Source organism: Geotrypetes seraphini, chromosome 15 (assembly GCF_902459505.1).
Source record: "Geotrypetes seraphini chromosome 15, aGeoSer1.1, whole genome shotgun sequence".
Taxonomy (NCBI): domain Eukaryota; kingdom Metazoa; phylum Chordata; class Amphibia; order Gymnophiona; family Dermophiidae; genus Geotrypetes; species Geotrypetes seraphini.
The window spans coordinates 23,009,814-23,024,918 of record NC_047098.1 but is presented as its reverse complement, the minus strand read 5'-3'; the positions used below and the strand labels follow the sequence as shown (position 1 = coordinate 23,024,918).

General features: G+C 43.7%; 1 protein-coding gene across 2 annotated transcripts in view; it reads left to right on the top strand.

The window, feature by feature from the left end:
• AGRN (agrin) overlaps positions 1-15,105 on the top strand; it is a 400,096-nt gene that overhangs the window by 368,449 nt on the left and 16,542 nt on the right. For both annotated transcript variants that reach the window (XM_033921542.1, XM_033921543.1), the window contains 3 exons: positions 2,710-2,826; positions 5,725-5,914; positions 10,179-10,266. In XM_033921542.1, coding sequence (XP_033777433.1) covers positions 2,710-2,826; positions 5,725-5,914; positions 10,179-10,266 — 395 coding nt within the window. The remainder of the gene's footprint in view (positions 1-2,709; positions 2,827-5,724; positions 5,915-10,178; positions 10,267-15,105) is intronic.

Below are 15,105 nucleotides of genomic sequence, written 5' to 3'. Positions count from 1 at the left end.
AGCTTACACAATTGCCCTTCCAGTATTTTATAAAGATTTCCATGTGTCTATAAAGTCAGCTAAAAAAGAGCTTCCTGCCCTGTTAACCCAGGTGCTCTGTTATAAAATCACCCTCAAATTGTGCTAAACAAGACCTGTGGTTTATTTAAAAAACTTGTACTCCGCTTAAACCTAAGTGGTTCACAGAATATACGCATAATCGTAATAACAATACAACAATAAGTAACTTAAATTCGTACAAAATTCATCAAAAGCAAATGCATAATACAAAAAAAATTTCAAGAAAAAGCCTCTGAAAATAAAGTTGTCTTCAACACGCCCTTAAATTTCTGAATATCAAAGAGCCATCTTAAGCAGTCCTGTCAAATTATGAGTATGTTGCGTGTGTTCTTTCATATCTCAGAGCTACACACTTTGGTTCTGATACGATTTCTGTAAAGTTACTCTGATAGGTGGAAAAGGATGCCTCAGCCCATCACTGAGACCTGCATTTGGTTGAAATGTATTAAGGCCGCACCTGAATACTGAGATAGAAGATGAGAGATAACATGTCCCGCTAAGCACATCGCGCACTTTTCCTTACCCAAATTTTGGGTAAAAAATTTTGGGTAAAAATTTTGGGTAAAAAATTTTGGGTAAAAAGCATCACTGTGACAGGAAACTGCAGACACATTGTCAAGATCTCAGGATCTTCCTTCACACAATCTCTGGACCCATTCCCCAGTGACTTGGCCACAGACATGTTTCACTAGGCTGGCTGGCAACTCTGTGGCCATCTTAACTTGTCCAGTAGCAGCAGTGACCAACTTTGGGCTCTGATGCCTGGGATTTTGCACATTCTGGGTTAAGTCTGAGTTCACTCTGTATGTTCTGTCTGCTGAATGATAATAATAATGATAATAACAGTTTATATACCGCAATACCGTTAAGTTCTATGCGGTTTACAGAAGATTAGTGGAGTACAAGTTGAGTTGACGTACAAGTTGAGTTAACTTAAGGGATGTGGGAACAATGTACTTATAGAAACATGACAGCAGATAAAGGCCAAATGACCCATCTAGTCTGCCCATAAAATTACTGGAGGTGAGGGTGGGATTTGAACCAGTGACCTTGAGACGATGGAAGAGGTGCCTTAACTTGGTGAGCCACAGATGTATATATCTAACCTGTACTGTTTACGCCTAGCATCATTTCTTACTTGCAAGAGGATGTCTCTTGTGAGTTTTGGTGTGATGCAGAAATTTGTTCAGTTGATGTAATCCTTTTTCTTCTTCTCTACCCACTATTTTAAGTTCTTGTAAACCGTGTCGAGCTCCATTCTCACGGAGATGATGCGGTATATAAACTTAAGGTTTAGATTAGATTAGATTAGAATAGCACGAAGGCCATAAAACTCTACTTAGTGTACATTTCCCATTTGAGGAAAGTTGATGGTGGAGTATTTCTGCCGCTTTTTTTTTTTTTCTGTTTTTCAATAAGATTACCACATCGGGTGAGCCTGAGGTTAAGGTGGTTAGCATAACCACTTGTGTGCATGCATGTCAAACTGTCTGTGTGTGTCTCGGGATGGAGTAGGTGAAGAATTCAATGCTACAGCAGGCCTCATAGAGAGAATTAATGCAAGAAGCTGCAGAACTAGGTGCAGCCACCAGAGTGCACAAGTGCTGCATGATGATGGGACACAGTTAGGTGGCTGCATGCAACGCAGACCTTTCATGCCCACTGCTGCTATAGGCTAGAAAATGAGGGCACTGCCTGCTGTTGTCATTGGTACTGTATATATTCAGTGCATTGCAGTGATTTATTTACATCATCCCCCTAATCCTATAAACTTGGACACCCAACTTTACATTTAGTGCGCAAAGTTGGGTGCCCAATTTATAGAACAAAAAGTGTGCAACTTCATTTCATAATTGGCTGTTGATTGGAATTAACAGCCAATTAATGACTTAAATTAGTGTTAATAGGCATTAATTAACGCCAATTTGAAGTTGTGCACACAATTAACCTTAGTCTCTATTCTAGAAGCTGCATGCTCATTTTCTGCTGGATGCAACTTCTAGGGGGCATGACTATGTGAGGGCATGGGTGGGTTGGGGCACGCCTATGAGTTACATGCACATGTTATAGAATCGTAGAGGTTAAGTGCCTCACAGCTAGCTGCATTCACTGAAGTGCTCGCGCCTAAAATTAGGCTTGAAACTGTGAACTCATCTGTAACGGCAGTTCCACACTGAACCACCATTATTCAGTTCGTACTCAGCAGGCACCATTGATAAAATTGACCCCATCATGTGTGGCTTCTTTGTCTTCACATAGCAGCGTGTAGGAGGATTTTTTATTTTTTTTTTTTTAAACTTAAGAACATTTAGAAATGCAAGTGATGAGATAGAAGTTAATCGGGGCCTGATTGGTGCTAATGCGCCACTATCACGATGGACAGTGACGGACAAGGTGAAACCTGTCCGCGCAGTTACCTTAACAATTTACAACGTCATAAACAAAAGTTTACTACGGTTACATATTACAGAAAGGACGTAATTAATCACAGTTTGGGTCTAAGAGATAAAAATTCCTCCCCCCTTCATGTGTAACAGGTCGCCTGTCACAAGTTCACCATTCAGTGTGGTTCCCTAGTGTAGTGTATCAGTGGGGTTATAGGTCTGTTCCCACCTGGATTTTTGCTAAGGTCTCTTGATCTATTCACAGGCTCCGCACACTGCTCTGAATCTCAAGGAACCACTGTATGTGGGAGGAGCTCCGGATTTTAGCAAACTCGCTCGCTCTGCCGCGCTCTCTGTCAGCTTTGATGGTGCAATCCAGAAGGTAAGAGAACTGTTGCAAAGCTACTACAGTGATTCTGGCTTATGTGCCACCTGCTGCCCCATGAGAGTCTGACCGGGGTTACCCGAGGACGTCTGCTGCCCGGGAGGTTGATTGTTTATTGTTTATTTAGTTATTTGATTAAACGCTTTATCGATTCTACAAAGCGTTGTACAGAGTAAAAAATTTTTCCTTTAGACAAACAATATTACAATTAATACATACTTTCTAAAAACTACAAGGGGAACAATAATACATGCAAAGTTATTGTGGACGAACGAACAAAAGACACACAAGGTGAAGAGGGAGGAAATACAATAGCTATAGTAAATGGAAGAAACATTAATGGCAAGTACAAAAGGGCAGGGAGTTTAAAAAAAAAAAAATAAATAAAAAATTTAAATAAAACATCAGTTAAAATCAACTTTGAAATAAAATAAAACTTCAGTTAAAAGCATCCTTAAAAAGGAAGCATTTTAAGTTGCTTTTGAATGTTTTTAAATTATTTTCCATTTTTAAATAAAGCGGAAGAGAGTTCCAAATCGTTGGGGCTGTTACAGAAAAAATGGTAGTACGGTGTGTGCCAATTATTTTTAATGAAGGGATATTAAGATTAAATTGGGTTGTGGATCTCAAAGATCTTGGTGGGTCATAAGGGATCAATAATCTGTCAATAAAAACTGGAGAATTAGTTTGCATGGTTTTAAATGTCAAAAGGGCTATTTTATAAGTTATCCTATGTGAAATTGGCAACCAGTGGGCATCTTTTAGCAGAGGGGTAACATGATCGTACTTTGATGCTCTTGAAATTAACTTAATGGCCGTATTTGAATTAACTGCAAACGTTTCAAGTCCTTATGATATATTCCTTTTAAAAGTGAATCACCCCAGGGCTGCTGGGAAGGCAGCTGGAGGTACCAAAAGCTGAAGAGATTCTCAAACTTGCGTCCTGGGATCAGGATTTGTCACTTCTGTCTGAGCCCAGAATCCGTGTAATGTTATGTAACGTAGCGTAATATGTCATTTACAGTCCACCAACTCCCATATAACCCAAAGCGGATTACATTCAGGAAATTTCACTAGAATGTAAGAAGATACAAAAGTTACAGTAAATATTTTTTTTAAATATGTTTTCAGAGAATTTTTAAAGAGGAGTAGCAGCTCATGGTCCTCAACTCCTTTGGTAAAGAATACCAAGCAAACTTAGCTGTCCAGTGAGGGAGTTCTGCCATGTCGGACTTTGGCAGCCCCTCAATGACTGCTGGTGCTTCTCCTATCAGCATGTGGTATAAAATAGTAAATTAGGGTATTGGAATAAAAAAGATGAATTGGCCCAGGTATTTTTCCTGCCCACACTGTGAGGATATCTCCCAGCTGCCATCCTTTCAGTGTGACCACTTTAAGATATTCGTTCTTTGTCCGAGTCAGTTATGTTCTCTTCCTCATTTGGTTTTCTACCATCTTGGGTAGGCGAGAGGATCTGACGCTCTGGCCCCGATGCTCAAAAGTCTGCCATGCAAGCAAGACTGGTTGTAACCAGACTTGCTTGCAAAGTAGCTCAGCCCCTGATGCTCAAAAGGGTTCTCAGGGGCTTTTTACCAATCACAATTGCAGCCACAGAGAACTGTATACAAATGCATAACAAGAGGTCATTAGTATTTTAATGAGCTCTCCTTGTAATGCTTAAAAGAGAACACCCACCTCTTACTGCAAAAAATTTGCTGGCAGGTCCGGAGGTGCTGGTAGCTGTTTCTATGTGTGTAGTGTGGATGTATGTATGCACGGGACACACACACACATCACATACACAACACACTTCCCCCGCCCTTGCAATTAGCTGAGCCAGCAGGACTCACCAGATCCACCATCAGTTGAACTGGCAGAGGGAGCGTGGAGCCGCGATGGCCTGGGAATGAGAACTACTGGGCTTGCTCAGAAGGGCTGTGCCTACTGATTAACTCTTCTGAGCAGGGTCCAGGCACAGTTCCACCCCCTTACTCTGCACCAATAGCATGCGTATGATTTGCATGCTATTAGTGCTGAGCATCACCCACTAAATTAAAATCGCTCTCAGCCTGGTATTTTGTACCAGATTGCCAGAGCTTTGAGCATCGGGGCCTCAGCCCCTTTCCCTGGCTTTTTCTTTCAGACAGAGGCGTAATAAGGGGGGTGGGTGGGAGGTGCACACTGCCCCAGGCACCATGTCGGTTGGGGGCGCAACACGTCTCCGCCCTGCCACACCACGCTCGCACCATCCCTCCCCCTCACCCCGTACCTCTGTAGATCTTTGCCAGCGCCAGCAACTTCTGCCTGTTGCTCGTGCCAGCCTGGTTCCCCTCTTAATCACTTCCGGGTCACGGGGCAGGAAGTGACATCAGAGGGAAATCCAATGCTGGAATGAGGAGCATGCTGGAGAAGCCACTTGTGCTGGCAAAGATTTAGAGATATGGGAGAGGAGGAGAGGGGAAGGAGTGGAGGGGGGGCACGGAAGGAATTGGGGGCATGGAGAGGAGGGCACCACTTCCACAGGCACCTCCTACCCTTACTACTTCACTGCTTCTAGGCTTTTCCCTCACTTTCTTACTCTTCTTGGTCTCCACCGCCTTCTCTGGGAGGTTGTCCATTCTGGCCTGCAGCCCTCCTGGGTTCTGCGTTTGGTCAATGGAAAGAAATGAAGTCTCTCTCTGCCCTTCCTTTGTATGCCCACATTGCTGTGGGCACTGAAAACTCTTGTGGTTTTAGCTGTTCCTAGCCACTGAGTTCAAGGCGAGGGGGCTTGTTCTCATGCTGGATTCGGTGGGGCTCCTGTCTCTCCGCGGTGTACCCCTCTGGACTACCGGTGGCTTTGTAGCTGCACAAATGATCATGCTTGTCCCAAGCACTGCACTTTGCTCTCCTCAGATCACTGTTGGAGGTATCGTCATCCTGAAAGAGGAGAACATCAAGCGCGCCATTGAGATTTCAGCCTATACCCACCACCCGTGCATGCGGAAGCCCAGCCCCTGTCAGAACAATGGCATCTGCACCCCGAAGTTTGAGAGCTATGAATGTGTGTGCCCGCGAAGCTTCTCCGGTGCACAGTGTGACAAAGGTAAGACCTGGGAGTGGCGTACTTCAGTCACGTGGAAGATTACATCACTGTGGGCTCCTTTTACAAAGGTGCGTTAGGGCTGAATTGCGGTGAGCGCTAGACCTTAATGCCGGCGTTGCGCTGGTGTTAGTTCTAGCAGTGTAGCGTGGGTTTAGCGAGCGCTAAAACGCTAGCGCACCTTAGTTAAAAGAGCCCTTTGTATTGGGTTTTATTTGTTTTATTTTTAAGATGTGAATTCTAAGTCACAATGAGCCAGAGAGACAGCTGAAATTTTGAAGAGATTTTGTGGGGACCAGTCCCTAGCCCTGTTTCTTTATCCAGCAAGTGGGCTAGTTAGGCGGCCAGCGGTGTAACGAGGGTGAGAGGCGCCCCTCCCCCACCCTCTTCTCCACCCCACTCCCACCCGCTCCCTCCTGCCGCACGCACGCTCCTTCCCCGTCCCTCTTCAGCATTCCGGGCGTGAGCAGCAACCCCAACCTGCTTTTCACGCCAGCATAGGCTCTTCCTCTGATGTCACTTTCTAGGCATGGGTCCAGGAAGTGACGTCAGAGGAAGAGCCGACGGCGCGAGCCTATGGGCTATGGTGCATGTACCGTAGTAGCATCGCTACCGTGGCTCTGTAAAAGAGGCCCATAATGATGATAATTCCTATGAATATTTTGTCATCTTTTTTTAGTAGTCCCACTGTACTGAAAACTGATGAAAAACTATTCATAGGAATTATCATCATTGTGAGGCTTCTTATGAATTGCGCAAATTTATTTGGACTTATGAGGTGGCTGGAGTGTTTTATTATTTTTATAAAGGCAAACATCCAAAACCATTTCAGAAATACACTTCTCCCTCCATATTCGCGAGGGTTAGGGTCAAAGACGGCCCGTCAATACTAAAAAAAAAAAAACAACGCAAATAACTTTTCGTGGGGTTTGTGGTATCGCGCTCGCGAATACTGTGAACGCACAAATAAAGCTTATCGTTAGTATTCGTGATTGTTTTTTAAAAAATGCTGCCGTTTGCCCCACTATGCTGGAGCAAGTGCTGAACATTTCTCTTTGCACTCCAAAATGATATCCTTCAGGGGGCGGAGCCAGCGAGATGAAAATTGTGAATAACCGAAGTTGCGAGTGCCAAACCCGTGAATATGGAGGGAGAAATATATATAAACTTATAGAATGTCAAAAAATAAAGGGAGTTTTTACAGGGTTGGTTTTTTTTTTTTTTTTTTTAATGTTATGGGACCATTGCACTAAAGGCATTCTTGCAAAATCTAGTCATCTATGGAAGAATTTAAGAACATTCAATTCCTGTGGGCTGTGTCGCATTTGCTGCACTGGAATTCGCTACCAGAGCTTTGTTAAAGGGTCCCTTAATGCAGACGTTTAGCCTAAGGCTTTTACACTGTTGTAATCATTAAGCCCCTTTTAAATATGCTTCTTGTTTAAATAAGTGAACATTTTTTCAGTTCAAACCACAGTAAAACCTTGGTTTACGAACATAATTCGTTCCGAAAACATGCTTGTAATCCAAAACACTCATCTATCAAAACGAAGTTCCCCCATAAGAAATCATGGAAACTCAGACGATTCGTTCCACAACCCAAAAACTTGAATACAAAATACTATACGTACTTGTATCGCATAAGAACATAAGAAGCGCCATCTCCGGATCAGACCTTCGGTCCATCAAGTCCGGCGATCCGCACACGCGGAGGCCCCGCCAGGTATACACCTGGCTTATTTTATAGCCAACCATATCTTTATATGCCTTTCTCAAGGAGATATGCATCTAGTTTGCTTTTGAAGCCTAGGACTGTCGATTCCGCAATAATCTCCCCTGGGAGAGTATTCCAGGTGTCCACCACTCTCTGTGTGAAGCAGAACTTCCTGACATTAGTCCTGAACTTGTCCCCCCTTAGCTTCATTTCATGTCCTCTTGTCCGTGTCAAATTGGACAATGTAAATAATCTTTCTCTGCTCTATTTTGTCGATTCCTTTCAGTATTTTGAAGGTCTCGATCATATCCCCACGCAGTCTCCTTTTCTCTAGGGAGAACAATCCTAGTGTTATAAGTCTATCCTCGTATTCCAGTTTCTCCATACCCTTCACCAGTTTTGTTGCTCGTCTCTGCACCCTCTCCAGCAGTTTTATATCCTTCTTTAGGTAGGGAGACCAATGTTGGACACAGTATTCCAAGTGGGGTCTGACCATTGCCCTATAAAGCGGCATTATAACTTTCTCCGATCTACTCGAGATTCCTTTCTTTATCATGCCCAACATTCTATTTGCCTTCTTTGCCGCTGCCGCGCATTGTGCCGACGACTTCAGGGTCCTATCTATCAGTACACCCAGGTCTCTTTCTTGTTCACTTTTTCCCAGAGTTGCACCTGTCATTTTGTACTCGTATTCCTTATTCTTACTGCCTAAATGCATTACCTTGCATTTCTCCACGTTGAACCTCATTTGCCATTTCTCCGCAAGACCTCGCTCATTTAGAACAGTCACTAGACTCCCGCAGCGTCAGAGAGAGAAGAGCCATTGGCTCAGTTGTGATGATGTGATGCGTGTATACTGTTTGTACTCGTATTGCAAGACTTTGCTTGTATATCAAGTTAAAATTTAATAAAATGTTTTGCTTGTCTTGCAAAACACTTGCAATCCAAGGTTTTACTGTATTTCTTCAAAATATATTTTAATTCCCAAAAAAGCCCTTATCTATCAGCTGCTGCTCCATTAAATAAGAGCACAAAGCAAATTGCCAACATGATCCTGTTTCGAGCTGTAACTCTGTGTCAGGAAAAGTTCTACGTCCAGAGACTCAAGGCCTCTTTTATGAACCAAATAGCATGGGCTGGTGCAGGAAATGTACCGAGGCCCGTAAGGACTGAACAGGCTTTGGTGCATTTGTTGTATGGTACTCGCTCCTGCGGCTTGATAAGAGGCCCTCAATCTCTAAGAGGAAAAAGAGTTCATGCAAATTCATTTTACATACATGTCCAGAGGAATATATATTTAAAAAATAGTCAAAGACTTAAGGTTCTTTTTACAAAGCTGTGGTAGCAGCTGCTGCTTGTTTCGACATCCATAGAGATTTTTTTTTTTTAATTTATGTACATTGCTGAAGTGATTTTGATGTTTGTATTGAAGCTCCATCGGTTACTTTTATTTGAGGTGTGGGAGGTTCGTAGATTTCCTAGACGAATTCGTCTCTTTTTGAAAATCTGGGACCCCTATATTCAAAATCTTTCCTCTAGAGCAGTGTTCTTCAACCACCGATCCATGGACCAGTACCGGTCCACAGAAATTTCCTGCTGGTCCAAAGGGCCAGCACATGCATCAGGCCCAAAACAGTGTTCTTCAACCGCCGGTCCACGCTGCGATCAATGCAGTTATCTTCGAGCCAGCTCCCTCTTCCTAACTGATTCAGTGCACAAAGCCACGGGCAGTGGCTCCTACGGGCATCCTGCGCCTGAACCGGAAGCCTTCTCTCTGACGTTGCAATGTCAGAGGGAAGGCTTCCAGATGAGGCACGGGACGTGCAAGGTGCAATTAGTACTATTATGGGGGCGGGGTCTGGGGTGGAGATTGGGTAGAGATGGGCAGGGTCTGGCCCACGGACCGATGCCGGTCCACAGAATATTTATTTTATTTCTGCCGGTCCATAGGTGTAAAAAGATTGAAAAACACTTCTCTAGAGGACGCAGTATGATTCTTAATGTTTTACATTGAAGTTTTGGAAACTTTCATTGCATTCCAATACCTGATAATTTGTGTCACCTTTCATTCAGGGGGAATTGGGGGGGAGGGATGATAGTAATATGTATGGAAATTTAAATTGTTTATTTGTTTAATTCCTTCAATACAATGTTATAAATTGAAATAAAAAGAATGAGGGGGGAAGGGTAGGGAGAAGGGGAAGGGATCAAAAGGGGGGTAGAAAGGAATGGATTAGGTCATATGGAAATATATTTTGGAGGAATGATAGAAATATGTATGGAAATATTATTATTGTTGAATCTAATTGTAATGAAAATCTCTTTGTATTATATTATTGTATATTTATTTGAAGCTCACACTTCTGTTGGAAGTGAGGGATGTATTTCATAAAAGCAGCATTGATTAATTCAGTGAACCTGCTGGAGTCTTCCTCCACCCTACGCCGCATTTCTTTGTCTGTGCATTGGACTGACAAAAAAGGAACTTAGAAGTTAACTTAGAACCTGTCGACAGCCTTGATTCCTTGAGATTCTTTTTGCCGTCTTCCACAGCAATCATTGAGAAGTCGGCAGGCGATTCAGAAGCCATTGCGTTTGATGGGAAAACATACATGGAGTATCACAACGCTGTGACCAAAAGGTAATATAGGCAGAGAATGAGGGTCCAGGAACTCTGAATGCTGAAGTGGCCCCTCCCTCGGTCTGTCCCCAAAGCCCTGTGACCCCCATTGCTGGTCTCCTTGTATCTGTTCTGTCCAGCTCTCTCTCTCTTGTAACAGTCACATATAGCACAGCGGGGTGGCATTGGTAAGCCCCAGTCATCCGATTTACAAGTGTAGTGACACTTTAGTTTGCATTGCGACTGTACACAGGTATTCTCATATGTGACACATGTATGTATTGCTCGACCCCTCCAGCTAGAAGGCCTTCTCTTTGCTCTTACATAGTGTGTCTTGTGCCTCTTGTGTCTGTTCTCTTGTTGCTCTTCTGACTTATGTCTGAAGGTTGATTTGGTTTTCCACTTATAAGCCACTAAAGCAGAGCTGACACCCCCTTCCTGGACAGTTTTCTGTTGAAAATCTTCTGGCTGTAAACAGGTTCTCACTGGTGACCTTTAAAACCAGCTCCAGCTTTCTATGAAGGAAAAACGTGGCAGGAAGAGAAACCAACCCTTGGCAGGGTACCAGGTGGCCTGCCTGGCTGCCTTACCTGTACGTTCTCTGTTTGCTGAAAACATGGAGACTAGGTTTACCATATGGCTCCAGGAAAAGGAGGACAGATTGATACATCCGGGTTTTACTTCCATTACATTCAGTGGAAGTAAAACCCAGATGTCTCAATCCGTCCTCCTTACTTCCATTGCTTTCAAAGGAAGTAAAACCCGGGTGTGTCAATCCATCCTCCTTTATCTGGAGCCATATGATAACTCTAGCCACATCAATGATAGAGACATGCACTAGTTGGTCTCTTCATTTCTGTCTCTTTGTCACTGTCTCGTGTCTTAATGTCTTTTCTTGTTTCCTTGTTTTCAAGCCATCTAACTAATGAGATTCCTGAGTAAGTACCTTGTTCCATTATCAGCTCCACTCCTATCCCAGGCCCAAAAGGCCCCCTAGTTCTGGGATCCTGCACCACTCATAACACTTGGCGTCATATCTACTTCATATCTAATGCAGACCAGTCCATATTCCAGCCACAACCCTCCGCCTCCAACTCCATTTCTAACACCGATCAGCCCATATCCCAACCAGAACTCTCCACCTCCTGCTCCATAACTAATGCAGACCAGTCCATAGCCAAGAAAGCTTTATTCCTTCATGTGTCTAAAGCAACCATTAAACCATTCCAGAGAAAGAGACCTCTAGCACAGACTCCATGTTCTAGCTTTATTACAAAGAAGTTTCGTGCACAGGATTATAGAAGTGACCCCAGTTTTCAGTGGAGCTCTCTGGGTAGCAAGTGCTTTTTGATCATACTTTGGTTCCTGTGACGTGAGGCGAAATTCGTCTTGTGCAGCATGAAAATTGCAATCCTTCAGAATGTGCAAAACGTTGTGCCTTGGTTTGTAAGTTTATCTGAGCATGCGGTGCTCACGTGGCACCTCAGACAACGAGTGCAGGAAGAGCCACTGGTGATTACATTACATTACATGGGTGCTGTACCCCAGAGGGGCTACTAGTTTATAAGTTACTCTGGAAAGGTGAAACCTGACCCTCTTGAGAAGAGGATCAGGGAGCCATAGACATTTCCTGCCTCCCCAGACCTCACCGTTCTAATGTCTCCTGTTCTGTTGCTGTGCATGTCGTCACTCCAGTCCTCTAGGGCTGTCACCAGATCACATATTTAGGAGGGGTGACCCGTCAAAAGCGCACTGACATTTGCGCCCTGACATTTTTCGCACAGGACAAATGCGTGCTGCCACTTCCGCCGCTTTCAGGCCTTCTCTTTGCGCTCTGAGGGGGGTGGGAGGGAACCCCTCGCTACACTAACAACTTTTTGCGCTCCCGCTGGGGGGGGGGGAGGGGAGGGGGGAACCCTCCCACTACACTGAAAACTCCCAAAGAGCAAAAATGGGAAGGAGAACGGGAGTTTTCAGTGTACTGGGGAGATCCCCCCAACGGAAGCCCGAGGAGTTCTAAGTGTATTGGGGGGGGGCTTACCCCCCAACCCCCCCCCCTCAGAACGCTAACGGGAAGGCCTCAAACTGGCAGAAGCAGCTGCGCGCATTTGTCCTGCATGCAAATGTCGGCGCGCTTTCGACAGTGTACCATTTAGGATATCCTTATTGGGTAGGCGTGAGACATGCTTTATACCTTGTTGTATATAAATCTCTCATGCCTATACGTTAGGAGTACCCTGAAAAGCCTGACTTGTTGATGGGCCTCGAGGACTAGGACTGAAGACCACAGCTCTTTGGGTTGGGCACAGCTGAAAAACTGGACGCACTGTTGACTGCATGCCTTCCCTTTTTTTTTTTTCCACCCCCTGCTTCTAAGTTCGGACTCTTTGGACTATTCTATGGATCCTGGGTGAGTCGTGGTCAAGCCTTTTCCTTGTGCCTTCTCGTGTGTGTCTCTCTGTTACTGTTTTAAAGGAAACCCTTTAACCGATGTACTTCATGTTCCAGCTTTGTTAAATATATATGTTACCTGTTTAGTTTCATGCTTAAAGGTCCATGCATTATCTTCCTTGTGGCTAGCTGTCAGGAAGAGCACAGTTTATAACCTTAAATGTCCCTTCCTCTGCTGTGGTATTAGCACTACCTGATTCAGAGCAGTTTTTCTCTGCTGTTCATGGGTCTCTTTCTCTGTGTGCATCTCTAACTGGAACTCCTGGCTACGCTTTTCAGTTCAACGCCTGTTGCTTCTGACCAAGCACAACCTTAGCTGCACATATGAATTCTTCCCTGAGCTAAGGGCTCCCCATTTATCATCTTTCTCGTTTCCTGCCCATAAGATACACCCCTTGTAACTGCTCTAATAGGATCAAATGATAAAGGATGTTCTCAGCCCAGCACCTCTCTAGTCCTCTCCACAGTATGCAGAAGGAGGGGGCACTCTTCATAATGATGTTGAGTTGCTATATTTTATGGCTTTTCATATTAACTGTTTGGAGTCTGCAGCCTCTTAGCTGGTGCCATTTCATTTTCCTGCATTTTGCCAGACAGCAGATGCCAGCTCCAAGCACCTAAGGGTTAAAGGCATCCCAAAGCACCCATTTGCTTTAGTGACATTCTCTGCTTGGATTGTGACTCCTGGCAGAGGAGAGTGGCTGGAACACTTCTTTGATCAATCTAAGAGCAGCCCTGGAATCGGCTTTTGAACGAGCTTTATACTTTTCAGCCATAGCTGGGCTTAGCCCAGCTACTGAAACAAAGTGGGAAATCTTAAAGAGTGGTGGGTCACCTATAGCTAGAGTAGAGATGCCAAGTTGCCCACTTCTAGGCTGGAGATTGTTGGTCAGTGCCGGTTTTGACCTTACACCCCAAAGCATTATGGGATTTGTAGTGCCTAATCCTGCCCATTGAAATCAGTCCTGCAAGTCCCATAATGTGGCAGGATAAGATGATCAGATTTCCAGGACTGACCAAAAATCTTCAGTTTGGAACTGGATAACTTGGCATCTCTTCTAGAGAGTGACAGAGAGTAGTCCCTAGAGGGGAAACTACTATCATTTCTACATACACAGCTCTGTACAATAAACATGTATGAGACAATCCCTGCTCAATAGAGCTTACAATCTAATTAAAACAGACAAACGAGAATTTCTTACAGAGGGAATGATGAAACAGACATTAGTAAGAGTCAGGAGTTAAAAGCAACCTTCAAAAAAAGTGGGCTTTTAGCCTAGATTTGAATACTGCTAGAGACGGAGCTTGACGTACTGACTCAGACAGTCTGTTCCAGGCATATGGCGGAGCAAGATAGAAGGGACGGAGTCTGGAGTTGGTAGTAGAAGAGAAGGGTACAGATAAGAGAAACTTACCCAATGAACAGAGTTCCTGGGGAGGAGTAAGAGGAGAGCTATCGAGGAACTGCATAGTGAATGCACTTGCAGGTAAAGAAGAGGAGTTTGAACTGAATGTGGAATTGGATAGGGAGCCAATGAAGTGACTTGAGGAGAGGGGTAATGTGAAAATATTCCATACGTAAAAAGACAATTCTATAACTGGGTTCCCACACTTCATGCCACGTGCACATATGAATGTACAGAATATTTGCCCACTTGTAAGTAAGCGTACAGCTATCTGCTTGTGAAAGTGGCGGGAATACAGTTACAGTAAGTGCTGTTCTGTAAGGGCACACATAGATGGTATAGGGGGCAATCACATGGTGGATATGGGAGGGGCATGGTTGGGGCTGCCACTTAAGCACGACACTTATACTTTGAACTAATTTTATCTTTCTTTCTACAATTTTATTGAAGTAATTTTTTTTATCTTCCCTTTCCTTATGTATCCCCCTTATTTGTTTCTTCAACTTTTATACAAATTGTAATTCTTACCCATCTCCTCCCTTATGTTCCTAGTTTTGTCAAATTTGTCAATAGTCTTGTTAGTCTTAGTTTTTATTTTATTTTATTTATTGTATTATCCCCCTTACTTTGTAATTTTTTTAACATGTACATCGCTTAGAATTTAGATTAAGCGATTAATCAAATTATTATTAAACTTGAAACTTAAAACTTGTACTATAACTATGCACGCACTTAATTTAATTGAATTTGGTGTTTTATATACCACCAAATCTCCCAAATGATTCTAAGCGGTTTACAAAACAATTATATTGACTTAAGTAATGGCCAAAAACCTAATCAGGTACTTTGAATTTCCCTCTCTGTCCCAGGGCTTGCCACATTAAGACACGCAGTTACACCAGGGTTATGACTGGGGTAACACAGGCACCTAGATTTTAGGTGCCCTGATACCGGGTTATTTTAGTATTCCATCAGGTAGTCTAGTTAAAACAGGTGCTGATGC